General features: G+C 37.9%; 1 protein-coding gene across 1 annotated transcript in view; it reads right to left on the reverse strand.

Moving 5' to 3' along the window:
• Positions 1-18,720, reverse strand: part of MPP7 (MAGUK p55 scaffold protein 7) — an 83,438-nt gene that overhangs the window by 59,825 nt on the left and 4,893 nt on the right. Inside the window, exon 3 of the mRNA XM_054389978.1 lies at positions 712-789. Within this exon, the coding sequence (XP_054245953.1) occupies positions 712-789 (78 nt within the window). The remainder of the gene's footprint in view (positions 1-711; positions 790-18,720) is intronic.

Raw genomic sequence — 18,720 nt, forward strand, 5'->3', positions numbered from 1 at the left:
CCTACCTCAGGTTCAGCCATAGTTTATACAGGTGTGTGCACAATTCATCTGAATCCTAGAATTAACCAAATAGCAAGAAATGGCAGGTTGGATTTATTTTTTTTTTCTTTAAAATAAAAATTACAGTAACAGGAAATTAACTACTCCATCAATGCCCACCACTTTTACAATTTAGTTTTTGGTTATGAAGGTAATTTGGAAAGCTTCAATATGAATAAATCACTACTGTATTTTTTTTTCTTAAATAGTTTTTGATTATTATTTTTTTTTCTAACAAACCTCCTTCCTAGGCATTTCATATGCTCCATTTCTGTAGTATTATCTGTCATTTTTCATGTTCTGTCAGCAGTGCTGATATCACATTTGTCTTTATTTTTCCAAAGCATTCCTCTTGTCTGTGACTTTCTCAAAACATTAACAGTTGACAGCTTTTCCCCTCCCAGTAGACTTCCAACCTGTAATTTCTATTACGTAGATACTAGGGCAGAACAAGAGGCTATCTAGATGCAATGTTTTTATAACAGGCAAGTGAATAAAAATCAAAGTAATATCAGCAACAAGCCTGGTGATGACAGCACCTTTGGAAACATTTGCAGCTTCTTATGATTTCAGCTCAGAGGATTACATTCATATGCTTGCACTATGAAGAGTTCTGCTTGCAGACAGTTTTTGGGAGACTTGGTACCAGTGATCTCAGCAGGGGACACTTACATCATCTGCCAAGGCTGCTGCACCATGGAGTATGGGCACTGGGTTCTGTTTTTCGTAATAATGGAGTTTTTCATGAATCTGGAAGACAATAGCAGAAAGCAGTAAGTTTATTTAGCAGCACACACAAAAATAACCAGTACAAAATGACCCTGTTGAGCTAACCAATCTGTTGAGTGTTTGTAACTAAAGAAACATCCTTATAGTAACCCACAGGCAGCAATCATGTAAATGTAATTCATCATCATCCTCTGTTGAAGTGCTAAGAATATGAAATCAGATGGAAAAAATGCTCGGCATGTAGACCAACCCACAGAAAAACTAAACAGTTGTGATTTTTCTCTCCTGGCTTTCTCTGTCCATATTTCTAACATATTGCTTTAAGTATCAATTACATTTTATATTGCTGCTGAAAACACAAAGCATAAAGTGTTTATCCCCAAGATGGATATAAAAAACCCTGTAAATTATGATTTATGAAGTGAAATAATAGCTTGCCACCCACATCTTGACAGACAGCTTGGTGGAGTGGCTGCCATCATTAAAATAATTCAGAAACAAGGGCAAAGTAGTGCTAATATGAATTCTAACACATCTGAAAGAAAAAGGCAGTCCTTCAGCAAGCTAAAGTCATTTAGGAGCACTTAAAGTTTTTAATGGGGATTTAGCAACATTAAAAATGCAATGTGCTTTAGTTCTTTCAAAAGTGGAAAGGATACACCATCATTTAAATACTCAGCCTCTTCCCTCCTCCACGAGTTATGCATTTCAAAATTTAAATTTGTTTTCCAGTGTGAAAGCGTTAAAGAGCCAAAATATTTTAAGGCTTCTAACAAGTTTCTTAAAAGTTATTTCAGAATGGCATAAAGTGCCACATTTAACATTTAAATCTATTTACATTAGTTTCCTGAAGATGCACAGATGTACAAATATTTTAAAGGAGAAGACAACAGTAGTCTGACGTGATGCAAACACCTCCCCTTCTTAGATTTCTACTTTAGTTCCACTGCTCTGAAGAAAGCATGGACTCCAGATGGTTGGAGGAGTTGCAGAAGGAGCTAAATCAGGGACTTCTGTGCCTGGCCAGAAGGGAAAGATGAGGTCTGGCACAGGCCATGGGGTGAAGAACTTGGCTGGGAAGCCCCTTGCATCCTTGGAGAACGGAAACCCTGATGATATTCTACACTGGCCCAGCACAGTGCAGGGGGAGGAATGGGACAGATGCTGAGCAACCAATACAGCTTTAAAGAGCAACCAACCCAGTGGTGTTCGCACACAGAAATTGCTTGCAGTTGTATTTGGTTTTCACTGACTGAAGGGCAGTGAAAAGGAGGCTGAGGGGAGACCTCATTGCTCTCTACAACTACTTGCAGAGTCGGTCTGTTCTCCCAAGTAACAAGCAATAAGACAAGTGCAAATGGCCTCAGGTTGTGCCAGGGGAGGTTTAGCTTCACTGAAAGGGTTGTCAAGCATTGGAACAGGCTGCCCAGCGAAGTGGTTGAATCACCATCCCTGGAGGTATTTAAAAGACATGCAGAAATGTCCCTCAGGACACGATTTACCAGTGATTTCAAGAGTTAAGCTTTATTTAATAGACAGCATTTTGCCTTCTTTGTAGCTGAACCTATTTATTTTTTTTAATCAGATCTTTACGTGACGATATCCACCTTCCATCTCTCTGTAATTTAAAAGATTTACCTAGGAAAATTACAAAAGCACTGATCTGTGCACAAAGCTGTAACCAACACAAAATACATATGCATCATAAAAATGGTACTGCCTACTGGGCTCCTACAGTTACTGCCTACCTCTAACTTCTGAATAACTAAAGTATTCATCATACATGCAGCACACATATAATAGCTTCCTGAACACAGTAAGACAATAGATTTGGTGGAATTCAACTAACAAAGCAAACATTTCAGTGATACAAAACCACTAGACCAGGTTGCTCAAGACTTCATCCAACACAGCCTTGAACACCTCCCAGGAGGGGGCATCCATCACCTCCCCGAGCAACCTGCTCCAGTGTCTCACCACACTTACTGCAAAGAATTTTTTCCTAATATCCAGTTTAAATCTCCCCTCCTCAAGCTTCAATCCATTCCCTCTCAAGCCCTTGTGAAAATTCTCTTCCCAGCTCTCTCGCAGGCCCCTTTCAGGTACTGGAAGGCTGCCCCTTTACAAATCTCACTCAATGAAATCAAACTGTAACAGAAATGAAAACCAGCCTGAAACACTTTGAGACAACTATAAGACTGGATTCAAAAGAGTAGAATAGAGAGCATTTACCTGCTCAAGATGAAACCTTTTATATTTGTAACCAGTTATTTGAGCTTCATTCTGAAGAATTCTGTTTAATGCAATTGACAAATTTATTTTATATCCTGTGGCTCTGTCAGATGTCCAGAAACTTGAATACTTTAATTCTTCTCTCTAGCAGAAACTTATGGAATGTATGGAGAATATAGGACTGGATCATGCTTAAAAAACAGAAAACATAGTACATCTGTTTTAAGTTCTTCTAACATTTAAGTGTAAAGCTTGAACCCTGAAAATCTCTTTGTGGATGAGACTGAGTCTGTTAAAGCAGGAGCTATGTATTGCAAATAAAAGATATAAAGCTGTTCTGCTGAACAGATGACTAAGTTGCTGGGGTTTTGGTTCTGGATTTATTTTTTTATGACTACCTGTTCATTTCACTGCAGGATACTTTGAGAAGACTTATGAGGTTGTGTGAATACTGACAATTTACTCTGAAGACATACCCCAGGAGGGAAAAATAATAATTTGCAAATCTATACAATTTTTGGCACATTTGTAGGCAAGGGAAATTGCTTCTAGAATTTCCAAGAGGGACTGAATTAAGCTTTCTATAACAAAGTATCACAGAAATATGTTTTCTGCAGCATCCCCAGCTTGGACTATTTCAAAGTCCACAGGGAGATTTCCGAGTCAGAAAACCATAACTCTTTAGCAAAGAATCATACAAAATAATCTTAATTGCTCCTTTTATATTTCTACAGTTTCTACATCTTTCCAAGCCATTCATGACAAAAAATGACACATCTATGAATAGTGCCAACGTTTACAGAGTCTCAAAGATGAGAATCAGAGTCCTTGTTTGATCACCAACGGTACTATCTTAATTCTAGAATTTAGACAGTAAGTTCACTGTCCCAACACTGCCCCAACTACCCGAATCAAGGTAAAAGAAAGTACCTAGGATGAAAAAAAAAACCAACAATGGGTTACAGTGAAACAAACAAAAATAACCATAAAAACATTCACAAAGTACAGCTGCATACCATCAGCTACGCTGACGGAGGTTGCACAGTTTGCTTGATGTAGAATTTTCATTAAAAGCTTTTTAATTCCCTTCTTTTCTCCCCCCAGAACCCTACTGTGTCAGATGAAAGGAAGCAGAAAAATTATCCTATTTTTTTCTTTCTTTATTTTCATCATTTAGCACGTGCCTGTGATATGGGCTGAATGCAAAACTTACTTTGCATTTCTTCTCAAAGTTTCCTGCAGTACTTACCATTGCAGCTTTGGCATGCTAATGAACTTAAGTATATGAATAACTCTGCAGTAATATGGCATGAACAACACATGAGCTATAGAAAAAAATGAGCAGCAAATCATATGCCAACTCATTTCAAATACCCAATGCAACATCTTGAAAAGTTGCTTTCTTAGAAGACACAGAGTCTTTAAATCACATTCTATTCAGGCCAATTGACTTGAATTGCATAGAACATTGCTGAGAATTTAGCATTACGTATTTTAGAAAAGACAAACAAAATCAAAATGCATAAATCATAGCTAGCTGCTCAAAGTTTGCCCAGGGAATTTAATTCCCCATAGCAGCATTAAATTGCCTCAAATACAAATTAAGTGATTGCACAGTGCAGAAAGGCTTTTTGAAAGAACATTGCAAGTATCAAAGCAAGGCTCAGAAGACGTTAAAACAGATATTCAGAAACCTCAATTCTGGCCCAATTTTCCACTGTAAAAAGTTTCATCACAACAGATGAGCAATTCTCTTTCAATGATTTGTTTCAAAGAGTAGAAGCATTAAATTTGTAAGAATTGAAAAGCAGGCTAATGGCATGGAAATATCTCTGCCTCCACTGCTAAGAGTCAAGAGTCAGAGCAATGTTAGACAATTGTAACAAAAGAACTAAAAAAATCACAGTATAATAAAAGGATCACAAACTATCACTCTAGCATGAAATTGCTTTTAAAAAAAAATCAGAAAGCCTGCAGACTGTCTGGTGTAAACTGTTGTAATGGGCCTGGTTAGGAGGGAGCTGGTTTTCTTCACAGCAGCCCATACAGTGCTGGGTGGCAGATCTGCAATGAAAACAGTGCTGGGAGCACAGCAGCGCCTTAGCTATTGCTGAGCAGTGTTTATGCAGCATCAGGGCCTTCTCTCTTCTCACTCTAACCCCTCAGTGACTAGGCTAGGAGAGGACACAGCTGCAACAGTTGACCCCAAATGACCAGAGAGATATTCCAATCCATCTAATGCCATGTTTCTCCAAAGCAGCCATTGCCTGGGAACTGGATGGGGCTGTTGGTAAGTGATTGCTTTTTCATCACTTGTTCCCACTCCCTGCAAACTGTTGAGCAAGGGAATAACCAACAAAACATCTACATTTTTTATGGAAACCCAACACCACAGACTCTTTAGCTTGAGCCTTGTCTCATCTGCTGCTAAAGGGTGTTTTCTTTTAGGTGGAGAGGAGGGTTGAAACTGAACACATGAATACCATTTGAAAACACAGGTGTTTCTGGCCATGATAAAACTTGCTAACTAGTTCATTTAGCACTCCTTTAATTAAGCAACTCATTCATACAAATGAAACAAAGTGCAAGAGTGAATTTGTTCATTTATATCAGCTTAAAGCATTATGTCCATTGAATATTAAACCCATCCATGTCATCACTCCAGGGAATATTCCAAAGTATCACATGAGAGAAACCTGTTATCAAGATCCTAAGCCTGCAAAAAGCAGGTGATTTCTGCTGAGCTCATTTTTGTGCTACAGCTGAACATATGAAACAAAAGAAACTACCAAAGGTCTTTTTTCCAGGTCATAGGCATAATTGAAGTTCATTATTTGAAAAGAAGCCAAAAGCAAATATGCACATTGAGACCAGTGCTCAAAGTCTTTGCAGTTGTCTTAGAAGATTGCAAACCAGGCTCCAAGCACAGAATCATAGTGTGGTTTGGATTGGAAGGGACCTTTAAGGTCACCCAAAACAAAGCCCCTGACATGGGCAGGGACATCTTTCACTAGACCAAGTTGCTCAAAGCCTCACCCAACCTGACACTCAATATTCTAGTAATGAGGATTCCACAACTTCTCTGGGCAACCTGTTCCAGTGTCTCAGCACCCTCACGGTACAAAAATGTGAATTTTAAATCTATATTAGCATCTGTTTGGCTCTTAAAGATAAGGGTGCTAAAAATCCAGGATCATGCTGGATGACACTTAAAAAGTGTTCTTTCCCCAACATTCAGAATTATCTGTATCCAAACCAGAACTCCTCCAGAAATTCCTAATTGCATTGCAATTTCAGAAATAATTTTTCAGAACTGTATGCACTGTTAGAGTAATTTTCTGAATTATAAAATGTGGTAACAGAGTTACATGAGATCATATTTAAGGGCATTTTTCTTGTCACATTATGCTTTGTAAAAATTATACAATGGTGTGCTACCATTTACAGAGTTACTGGCGTGGCATTAGTTCAAATCAGGTGCTATCAATGCAAATCAGCAGCTGCCTGGAGAAGCCACCATTTCAACTTAATATTCTCAACAAGCACTTGCTGCTTGGACTTTGAATCAGCAAGCACTTGGTTATGGAGTGTGCCAGGGTTGGTACAGCAGAAGTGCCCAGTGAACAGCAATGGCAAATCATAGAATGGTCTGGCTTGGAAGGGACCTCCGAAGGTCATCTAGTCCAACCCCCAATATAATGTGGTTGTTATGAATTAGATTGATAAAGCCAATAAATGAAGCATAACATGCTGGAAATGAAAGAATAATAGAATGCCAGGGGTTGGAAGGGACCTCCAGTGATCGAGTCCAACACCTCTGGAAAGCAGGAGCACTTAGGGCAGGTCAGGCAGTAACACATCCAGGGGCGTTCTGAATGTCTCCAGAGAAGGAGACTCCACAACCTCTCTGGGCAGCCTGTTCCAGGGCTCTCTCACTCTCACAGTGAAAGAGTTTTCCCTTATGTTTATGCAGAACCTCCTATGCTCCGGCTTGCACCTGCTGCCCCTTGTGCTATCATTGGACGTCACTGAGAAGAGCCTGGCTCCATCCACCCAACACTTGCCCTTCACATATTTATAAACATGAATGAGGTCACCTCTCAGTCTCCTCCAAGCTAAAGAGACCCAGCTCCTTCAGCCTTTTCACATAAGGGAGATGTTCCACTCTCTACAGACATAGGAGCAGCAGCCCTGCACTAAACTTGCATGTTGCTGTAGACTGGTATCCTGACTTCTCATCTGATTATGGAGAACAGTCATTCATGTTGTTTGTGTGATGGTCTCATCAACATGAACACTTAGGTTACTTCTTCAACCATCTCTAACTAAACCCAAAGTCTTTCAGTCTTCCCCCATGGATCATGTTTTGCAGTCCCCTTGTTTTGCTGTTCTAACCTCTCTTTTCTGGAATTTCTACAGCCTTCTTAGTGGCCTTACCTGTGATCTGCTTACGATAAATACATTTTTTTTTTCTTAACTACTCATAATCCACAGTACTAATACACAGAATCTACTTTTCATACAGTTGATAACTGTTAAAATGGCAAATACATGAAATGTTAATTTCCTTAGTCATTCCCATTTACAGAGTAGTCTAACATGCTTATTTGTGATTTTAACCCTTTTATAGCTAACCTTGTGAGATGCTGCCCTTTTCCATCCTTATTTTTAAAAGCTTTTTCTTTAAAATTTGTTTTGACCTCTGGGGTTTACTTTATTTAGTCTCTGTCACATAAAAAGACAAAGGACTCCAGAATAAGAAAATTCTGGTCTGAATGAACATGAAAGCATATGATAATAAGACTAATGTATCAGCTATTTATTTTTGCAGTGTTAAGCAAAAGAGATTAAATACTGGCTACAAAGCCCAGCTATTCCTTGCAGAGTTTCTTAAAATGTTTATTTTTCTCTAAAAAACACTTTTCACTTTGAATTCATTGTTCCTTATACAATAAAATAAAGCTGCTATTATATGAGATTTCACAGACTTCATTCAAATGCACTTTTTTTTTTGGTCAGTAATAAGAAAAGGTTTTGATGACTTTGCTTATAGGAAAAGGGTCCCTAGGTAGACAGAGGAAGTTCAGACCAAAGCCAAACAAGTTGCACTTGCTCCAAAATAAATTTCCCTGCTCCTTTAGAGCCAAACAGCCTACACGGCTACTGTATACAGTATTTTCAGAACTGTTTTTCTGTACTTTTAACCCCATTTCTAAAGGAAGGATCATCAGAACAATTCCAAATTTGAATGAAGACACTGTCTTGTGTGAGCTGAGGACGTGAAGTCCTTGAAGAGCAATAACAAAAACTTTTCCTGCTTTGAAATAAGCAGTCTACAAACCAGAATCCATGGATGCTGAAAGATCCCTACAATTTTATTGTACTATCCATCCTAAATACATTAACAAAATCTGAGCAGGAAGCCCATCAAGTACCAATCTGAATTTGCTAAAATAAAAGTATAGCAAATCTTTACTCCAAAAGCCTACACTGACCTATGTGAAAACACCTTACATTTGTTAAAATTCAGAAGAGCAACACTGAACTCAGGATTCCAGGTCACAAACTGCTCTTTCCAGTTTATGGCTCTTCACCCTTCTGCCTAAACACTCCCACTCTGGCAATCTTTACTCACCCATCCTCATTATCATTACATTAATAAACAGACTTTTTAAATTGAATCATTGGTATTTAAACTAAACAGATTTTGAGGTGGCCTCACATAAGTGTCTTTACTTCTCTCTCTCCCTTTCAGTAAGACAATGACGAGGATTCATCATTCACAACACAACAGAACAAATCTTTCATTAAAGATCCTGACCCATCTGTCAGGAAATTCTTTTGTGCAGTACTGCAGACACAGGAAACTGATCGTGCATACAACAAAAATATCCAAGTCATAGAAAAAGGGGAAGGACTGTTTAGAAGAGCTGGTAGCAGTAGGACAAGGGGTGATGGTTTGAAACTGGAGCAGGACAGATTTAAGTTGGACATCAGTAAGAAGTTCTTCACAATGAGAGTGGTGAAATACTACAACACTTTGCTCAGGGATGTGGTTGAGGCCCCATCCCTGGAGGCATTCAAGGTCAGGTCTGGGCAGCCTGATGTAGTTGGAAGTGTCCTTGCTGACTGCAGGGGGGTTGGACAAGGTGACCTTTGAGGGTCGCTTCCAAACCAATGCAATCTGTGAATCTGTGAAAAAGACTGAAATTGAAAATGGCAACAATTTTAAACTAATTTAAATAATCTCATTGTCAGCATTATGACACCATTTTTTAGATAAAGATTTCAAAGCATGTTACCAAAGGAACTAAGCATCAGTTCCCTAATCATTAAAAGAAAGGCAAGGACTAATCACAGACACAAAATGTATTTAATCTTCAAACCAGTATTACTAAAATTACTTATAATCAGAAAAATACTCTTGTAAGATCATTTCTTTTTTTGGTATTCCAACTGCTGCTAGTGAGATAGTTATAAACAATTACATCAGGAAATGTGCACAAGTTACTTAGAAAACACTTAAAGAATACTTGATGTAAGCAAGAAAGAAATTGCAACTAATACTGAAGGTCCTCAGTTTTGAGTACTCAGTGAAGTCGCAAAGTTGTAATTAAATACAGATGGAAATAACCCTTACTGCAACAATCAAACAGCTGATGTGGCTACATTGATTCTAAATACAAAACATGAGGAAAAAAACTTATATTCAAAACACAAACTTAGACTGATCAGAAAAAAAACCCAAACAAACAAAAATACATCTGTAGTGTTTCAGTGTCACAGTGCAACAAAAATCCTGCTTTTTCTTTCTTTCTTTAAGTAAATTTTCCCTTTTTCCCCACTTAAATTGACTGTTGGAACTTCCTTCTTAGGTGTTATAGATTCATAGAACAGCTTGGGTTGGAAGGGACATTAAGGATCATTTGATGCTGTGTACCTAATGTAACAAAGACCTGCAAAGTGTATGCTTAAGTAATTGGAGTTTTTATTATGTGTAACACAAAATCCAAAGAATTGATCTAAACCATAAGAAAAAAGAAAAAAACACACAAACCCCCAAAACAAACAAACAAAAACCCCAAAACAAACAAAAAACCCAATTTCTTCAAGTCTTGGGATTGGTCAGATTTTAAGAAATATGAAAGTTCCTTTAATTTTCTGACAAATTTTTTTATACAGTACAGGTATAAAGTTACTGCTTTATATAGCAAACGTGTTTCTCCATTATGAGTTTGGTACTTTAAAGATCTTTATGAATTTGAGAGGAGGATTTTTATATTTTTTTTTTTTTTAGAAAAGTCAGCTTTCAGTAGTACAGAAAAATATTCAAGAGCAAGAATGATAATATCAGATTTAAATAATTCAAAGAAAAAAGTTATCTCAAATTTAGAGATAAAAATATTTATACTACTAAACAAGAATTGGAAAAGGAAAGACATGAACTGGATTCAGCCAGAATGTAAAGAACAAAGATCCTGTCAACAGCTGGCTGACTGATTGGAAGCTGTCATTAATTGAAGTCCTTCTAAGAAAAAAACACACACAACCGTCATCTTAGTGTTGAGACATCTGGGGAAACTGAAATTGTAAACAACTCATGACTTGCAATTAAATTTGATTATCAAATCCAGTAATTTTAAAAAAGAAAAATATTTCATTATTTCCCCTGCTGTATGCTGGCATGTTGATTAGCAAAGAAAGAGCCATAAAGCGAATTCAAACATAAATCTACAGTACTTTCTGTGCCAATACTAATACCCCTTCATGTTAAATTATTCACAGAGTCCAAATTAGAGGACTGAATAAGCAACTTGCTAAGAATATGGAGATAGTGCTTTTATTTAAAAAAAATAAATTAAAAGAACACTTTTCCAAATAAAGAGGCTCTCAGGACGTGTTTTAAATGAACAACTCTACGATCCTGCCTCATCAAACAAATATAGCTGAAAAGGCAGCTTTGAAGCAGACAGAACTGAAATATGAGAGTTGTCTTTGGAAATCTCCTAAGAAAGTAAAGCACATTAAGAGCAGGTAGCCTCCAATTCACTGTTAACACCTTCCTTAAAGGCTAAGTTCCGGATTTCATTTAGATGCTAAAACAAAACAAATATGTGCCCAGATGTAATACTTCTCTCAATAAATGCCTTGTCTGTTCCTTTAGAAAACACAAAAACTTACATAAACATTAAAAGGTTCTCATTTGCCTACAAATACCTTTGACTTGTAACAATTTGCTTTGTAACCTTTATTTCTCTTGATCCTACTCTTTTTAAACCCTCATCGCAAATTTGAAAAGGTCTTTACTTTTACGTCATTATATAGTACTCCTTTTCCAAACATTTTTCCAAAAGCAAGTGATTTCCACTATCCTCTTAATAATCTCATTCCAAAGGGAAGAAGTTTCTTAACTGCTCACAAATTAAGCAGATTTATAACAGGAACACAGGCTAAACTGTTCTTCTGGTTGTCAGACAGATTTATTTGTTTCCACCAAGCTCCATTCTCTACATAACTAAGATTTTACAGAAATGCCAATTAAACATTAATTAAAGAAAATACACAAATCTCCTAGGATTTGCCGCATACAGACTCAGAAGCCTTGGCACAGACTCATTTGCTGTTCAGGCAGAGCATGCTAAATTTAAATCGTGAAGAGTTTGGTTTATTCCTGCTTAAAGCAGTAAACAACCATCCTTACAGTCTCTACACAATTAAAGTTAGACCAAGATCCAATTCACTTCAGGTTCCCTGACTTCCTAATATTGAAGAGATCACTTCTGATCTCTTCACAGGACTGACACAGGATTAAGCTATTCAAAACCCAACTTCAGTCACAGATACAGTCATAGGTGCTTGGAGTTAAAATTAAGTGTACGTTTTATATATACACACACACACAGAGAGATATATATATATACACAGAGACATACATTTATCAATTAGCACCATCTAGTGGGGTCAGTCCATCTGATGCAATATAAGAAATATGTAGCTCACTGTTCAGGTTTTCTACATCCTATGCAACACGATACAGCAAAGGTCAATTAATAAAATTTAGATGTAAAAAACAAACAAACAAAAATCAAATCAAAACAAACCCAACAAAACAAAAAAAAAAAAAACAAAAAACAAAAACAAACAAAACCCCACCACTACCAACCAAAACTCTGACAACTTCCAGACTGTCTCATTTTAATTCAGAAAATTATATTATTCCACTATAAATTCACTGCAAGAAAAATACTGACACTGGAGGCTGCATGCATATACAGAGGAAAATTCATTAATAGGAAGAAAAAAAACCCCACCAATTAATCATTCATACACATGTAAAACAGTTACCATTTAATTCATTATTTTTTTTTTCCTCTTCTGCTCTATCACACACTTCCAGAAAAAAATCCAGCATGTTTTAAAAGAAGCAAATCTGAAGCATGCAAATTATGAAATAAAACCCCACTTTTATTCAAGGGTTTTGTCATCTCATTAATGCCTATAAATATCTGAGGGATGGGTGTCAGGATGAAAGTGATGGTCTCTTTTTGGTGGCGCCCAGTGACAGGACAAGGAACAACAGGTATAAAGTGGAACACAGAAGCTTCCACCTCAACATGAGGAGAAACTTCTTTATGGTGAGGGTGACAGAGCACTGGAGCAGGCTGCCCAGAGGGGTTGTGGAGTCTCCTTTTCTGGAGACTTTCAAAACCCACCTACATGAGTTCCTGTGTGCCCTGCCCTAGGTGATCCAGCTTTGGCAGGGGACTTGGACTTGATGATCTCTAGAGGTCCCTTCCAACCTTTAACATTCTGTGATTCTGTGACAGAATGCTTACGAAAGTGTTAATAAGGATAATTAAAGGAAATTAAATGCACAGAACACAAAAGGGAATTAAAGGTCAGTCGGACATTAAAAACAGTAGAAAAATAAATAGAAAATAATCCAGTTCTAGTAAATTAAAAGACCAATGGTCAGAAAACACAAAGACAGGCCAGAAGAATAAAGTCACAGGTTTTACTCAGTGGTTATCTGATATGCAACAAGATGGAACTGCTGCTTCACCTTTGGGAGAAGACAATAATAAAACTTGGTCATATTATTAGTTTGAATTAGTTAGAAATTGGTAGAAAGTGGATGTTTCAAGATGAAAGAGCTTAGGCACACAGCTACAAAGATTTTGTTGCTTGGCATGTGCTATGACATGATTTGCAGTTAGCTTTTAATAACACACCAAACTTCTTAGTGACCATCTTAGCATTTCGGATGCAGATTAACATGATTACAATCATGGGTTACTTTTTTCCTAGAATGTTTGAAACTTGGCAATTCAAAATTGCACCCTGATTTATGGTTTGATCCTGATTAAAGCCATGTATGTCTGTAGCGTCATTACTGGATTATTTAATCACAAAACTTCAACAAAATCTGTTCCTTTCCATGAAACTCAATCTATAAAGCACATGAAAATTGAAGATAATTTATGAAGATGATATCCATACTAAATGTAAAGCTATCCCATACATAATCCCCAGCATTTGTAGCTGGCATATTTGGGACCCTTTTAACTCTTACATGTCAAAGTAACTGAGGCTGCTTTTTGTCAATGAATGACATCGCTGAAATCTGATTTCTAGCAAAAGTCAACAAGTTTAAAAGAGATAAGGAAGCAATATGATTTATTCTCTAATGGACAAAGCAATTATCCCATCATCTCCACCACTCAGTAAATATGCTCTTCAACAAGGATTACACCATACCTGAGCCACTGAACCACAGAGCCAGTGGCTCCCAGGTTCAAAATCTCCTCTTGGGAGAAATGATTTCATGTTAGAAGTCTATGAAATAGGCTGAAGGAGAAAGGCAGCAGGCATAGCTATTTAGTTGGACTTGGAGCCTGTGATGGTATTTCAGGGATCTGTAAATGTGGTTCTGCTTAGAAATCTACAGTGAAGGCATTTTAGCAGTAAGCTTCAACCCTGACCAGGCAGAAAGAGGCAATGAGACCAAGGCTAAGGCCGTTGGTGCTTATATGTGCAATGGCACTGCTCTGCCTGCAGTAGCCTTTCTAGCCAGCTGGGCTACTGGCATAGGCGCTCAACCTCACTACTGCTTGGACCTGGGAAGAGCAGCAGCCACGTCCATCTCTCAATGCACCAGACTGAGCTTCTGCAACTGAGACAGAGGAGCCCTCTCCTCTGGGGGTGAGCTGCTCTTAGCCACTTGCATAATACCCTCAAACTCCAGTGCTGAACAGAAGATTAAATATGTGATCTAGTTTGCATGCAATGAAATAGTCTCACTTCGCAAATATTTGCAAGAATAGATAAAAGTACAGTTTCCCTAGGAATTGATATGGTCACACATGGCATACCAATACTTCACTTTTATACATGGTCTTGATTTCACTAGGAATTAATGCAATCCTTAATTAATAGATAAGAAATAGAAGAAATCTGCATACATGCATATGAGGACACACAGAGGGAAAAAATGGGTTTAGTACAAAAAGTGGAAGGGGAGGAGGCAGCTACAAAATACATGACCATAGCATATGCACATGCAACTCTAAATGGCCCACCAAGGCACCAGTGGGTTTTGAAAACAAATCCAAGACAGCTGTAATTTTAGACAATTCAATGTTTCTAAAACTGTCACAATAGGAATAGGAAAAATTCTTACACTACATGTACTAGACTGGTTCTGGTGCAAGAAAGCACAGAAGCAGCCCATGTCACTGTACTACGTCAGAGTGAATCTGTACATTTAGGTTTTGCTATTGCAGTGAAGGCACAGCCAAGCTATACCAAATCCTCATTACAAATTACTCATCCTTGATTTGCAGGGACAAGTAAGCCTTGCATGTTTTTAAATCTTATTTCTTCACCTTATTGGTCTTTCCACTGTGACTCTGCACCACGTGGATAGCACTGGTATGTTAAGCACTTACGTGCTGCAGCTCTCAATTTAATGTAACTTATGTTTGAAGTGAACTTCCACTGACATCACCACATCTGCAAAGTGAGCACTGGATTCTACAAAGAGACACAGAAGCAGCTATTAGAGAACAGCTTGTGATTAGGAGAACACTCCTATGCAAGCACTGCTGTATGTAAGCTGAAAGAAGCAGAGAACATGGAACATACCATGCTGCTCATTTCTTTTCAGGATTTAAAAAGAAAAAAAAAAAGGTTATAACAGAGATGAGTGGAGAAAAAGATGTTTTAATAAACTGTTTAAGATGGCACAGATGAAACAAAAGGAATGGGGAACAGAAAAAGATGAGTAAAAACTGTATGTGCATGCCTGTGTCTCACAGAAAGGAGGAAAGACAGTGAGGATATGTGATATACATACTACTGAACACTACAAACTAACTTCACGAGGCACGAGCTGGAGGATGGGCAAAATCAAGATTTAAAAAACAAAACAAAACACACCCAAACAAACAAACAAACAAAAAAACCCCAACCAAAACATGTCAAAACAAAACAACACAACCCAAAACAACAACCAAAAAAAACCCCAAGTTAATGTAAGCAGTACAAAAACCTGCTGGTAGGAAACACACGTAGGCATTTTTGCTAAAACTTACTTTTAAGAGCTTTATTAAATCTTACTGTATCAGTTTACATTCTTCAGAAGGATTTTATAACCATCCCATCCCATTCTTCTTAACTCTTACAGTGTTTTTGCACTGCAGAGGCTTGTTTGGGTAGTTATGACTTTATGTTCTTGAAAGGAAAATAGTCCAAGACAGTAACAGGAAAAAAAGAAAAGACTTTTAAGCAGTCCCTCACATGCTCTGCCACAGAATTTCTGGTCCAAGGGAAAAGAAAACTGTAGAAAAACAGTTTAAAATTACATTATCCTTGGATGTCTTGGATTTATCAGACTACTATTACTGAGCAGCTTATGAGACCTTTGATTTGCCTCAGTATCACAGACAAAAGTATCACTTTGGTTAAACAAACACTGTACAAGCTTTGTACAACAGGAAAAATCAGCATATGAGCATAGGTTTGGGTTCTAAAACTTCAAACTGCTGCACCAGTTTTGTCACCAGGCTGGTAGGTTGCCCCCTGGGTAACAATGAAATTATGAACTATTTGTCTTAGAGGGATTGATTTACTTCTTTTATGTCCAGAACATTTTGGCTGGATTTCTGCTACTCTTTGGAGGTTTCCCAGCAGAAACTTTAAATCATTTACTACTGATCCAAAAAATGCCTCTGTCTGGATTTTAACCTAAACCAAAGTTTATTTGCATTCCAGAGCACTGATTTATTCGCAAGTTTCAAGTAATAGTCATAGACCAGCACTTCACACCTCTGATTTAATTACCTTATCTGCTTTATTTTTAATTTCAAAAGTTTGTGGGACACTATAGCTGTAAAGACCTCTGAGATCAACCCAACAGCTTTTATGAGACTAAACTGTCCACAAGACAGTTTAATTGATACTTTGGAAACGTAGCTTTCCATTGTTTTCTTATTATAGTTTTTAATGAAGTGGGCTGAAAGGAGGAGTTGACGACAGGAACAGGACTTCCTTATAAAAATCTTGATGAAAAGTTGCAAGTATCTAATGCTAAACACATCAGCAACTCTGATGTAGAAATTCCAAGATGCTAGAGACATAGGTGCCCCAGCCCTCTGATTATCTTTGTAACCTCCTCTGAACTCACTCCAGCTGGAATTCATTTTTGGTTTGCTCATTTTTGTTGTACTGCATTTTTATCCACTAAGAGCACAAACAAGTCAGTGGGAGCTCAACACACACACATCAAGAACCACCTCCACCCCAATCTCAACAAGTGACCACTTCCTCAATGCCTGGCTGCTAGCTACCTTTTCCCTAATGTTTCCTTGGAAACAGTATTTGCCTGAATAAAGGAAAGATTCAGTACTACTTTCTATAAAACTTCAATTACCTTATTGTGATTAATCTGATCACTGTTCCCATAGAAATTAATTTTAAAGACAGCTGACTGCCTCCAGCTAAGAGTGATCTCTTTACTTGCAGGTTTCAGTTGTTGGCTATTGAGCAAATCTCAAGAAAATAACTTTGGCTTCAGAAGTAACACTAAATTTATGTGGCATTTCATAAGGAATGACACCTTGCATTACACTTTTTTTTTAATGTAATAATTTGATGGAAGCAAAATGACTCATTGCTTCAGTGGTAATTACTCCAAGTACAAATGCAAACTATTGTCAGTTATCAAGAGGCTTTCTTACAGAGTGTTATTTTCCCATACGTTTTTATCTTTTGGTAAGCAAGAACCACATGGCAAGTTTATATTTCAGTATGTGAATTAGAGCACTGCCTACAAATACACTGGATGAGAAGAGTACTGAAATTCTAGCACTAGTATCTACAACTCCAGCAGGAAGCTTCAAAAATTAACTGGAGATCATGCTGCCTCTTCAGATAGGAGGAGGAAAATAACAGAAAAAAAATAATAAACCCCTTAAATTTCATCCATGCAGCTTTCATGTTGCTTTGCAGATTGTGTAATCCTAATACTGTTCATGCATACCTTACTGATATATAGTTCTGTAGGGTTAGAAACTGTGGATCATGTGTTTTGCCAATAGGACCTGAGGCAAGACTGGACCATGCATCTAGAGACATTTGCTGAGCATCCTTACAAAAATTCACATTTCCTTCACCTGTGATGATCCGGACTGAAAAAATTGCTGCCTTTTATCCAGTACATCAACATAATAATTTCCTTCTCCTCTTGCCAGAATAGTAAAGGTTTTCAAATCAGCACATGGGACCCCATCTGTGCATTGTTTGGACAGTCAGCAGTACCAGAGGGACAGGTTTACTCTTGCCATCCGTAGGCTTTGCATGCTTTCTCTGACTGAAAAATGTAAACCATAACAGAAGCAGCAACCTTGTTTCATTCTGCTCTCCAGCACGAAGAACAATTACTTCTCACTGGCCACGAACTGTTACTGGCTGCCAACCACCACACTCACACCTCCTCCACCAGAGGCCAGGTGGTAAATGCTTACTCACACTGCCTTTGCCTTCATTCTTCCCCATCTCCAAAGCAAACAGCACTTCAGACCTCCACAAGAATGCACAGCACTACAACCTATTTCCTCTACTGGGGAGGCACAACTTTTCAAAAATAAATACAGTTGAGAACTCAGCACTAAAACAACCTTAAGAACTTCAAGTACCAAAGCACCATTTTTGTGAATGAAATATCAGTTTCAGTAATTCCACCCACTCCAAAGTGGTCCATATGTCTCTCCAGTGCTTTCTCCAAAACCCACAACCCATCCACTCTGTTAGATCTGAGGTTAGATGCCACCTATGGTCTACCAAACTCTCTTCTAGTGCATGGGTAATGCAGCTCCTCTGAGTCTCTTCTGAGGAAGTTGGTGTTGTCTGCCCTGAAATCAGAAATCACTTGCACGATTCTCTTAACAGAGACAAACTTACTAGCCATCACAATTTCCCCAACAAACACGTCCTGCTCTCTATGTCTTTTACAGAATGGAATAGTTAACAGGAACGTGGAGCACCAGAGCAGGTTGCCCAGAAAGGCTGTGGAGTCTCCTTTTCTGGAGACTTTCAAAACCCACCTGCACATCTTCCTTTTGTGACCTAGCCTAGGTCATCCTGCTCTGCCAGGGGAATTAGACTAGATGATCTTTCAAGGTCCCTTCCAACCCCTAACATTCTGTGATTCTGTGATATGAT

The sequence above is a fragment of the Indicator indicator genome, chromosome 20 (assembly GCF_027791375.1).
Source record: "Indicator indicator isolate 239-I01 chromosome 20, UM_Iind_1.1, whole genome shotgun sequence".
Taxonomy (NCBI): Eukaryota; Metazoa; Chordata; class Aves; order Piciformes; family Indicatoridae; genus Indicator; species Indicator indicator.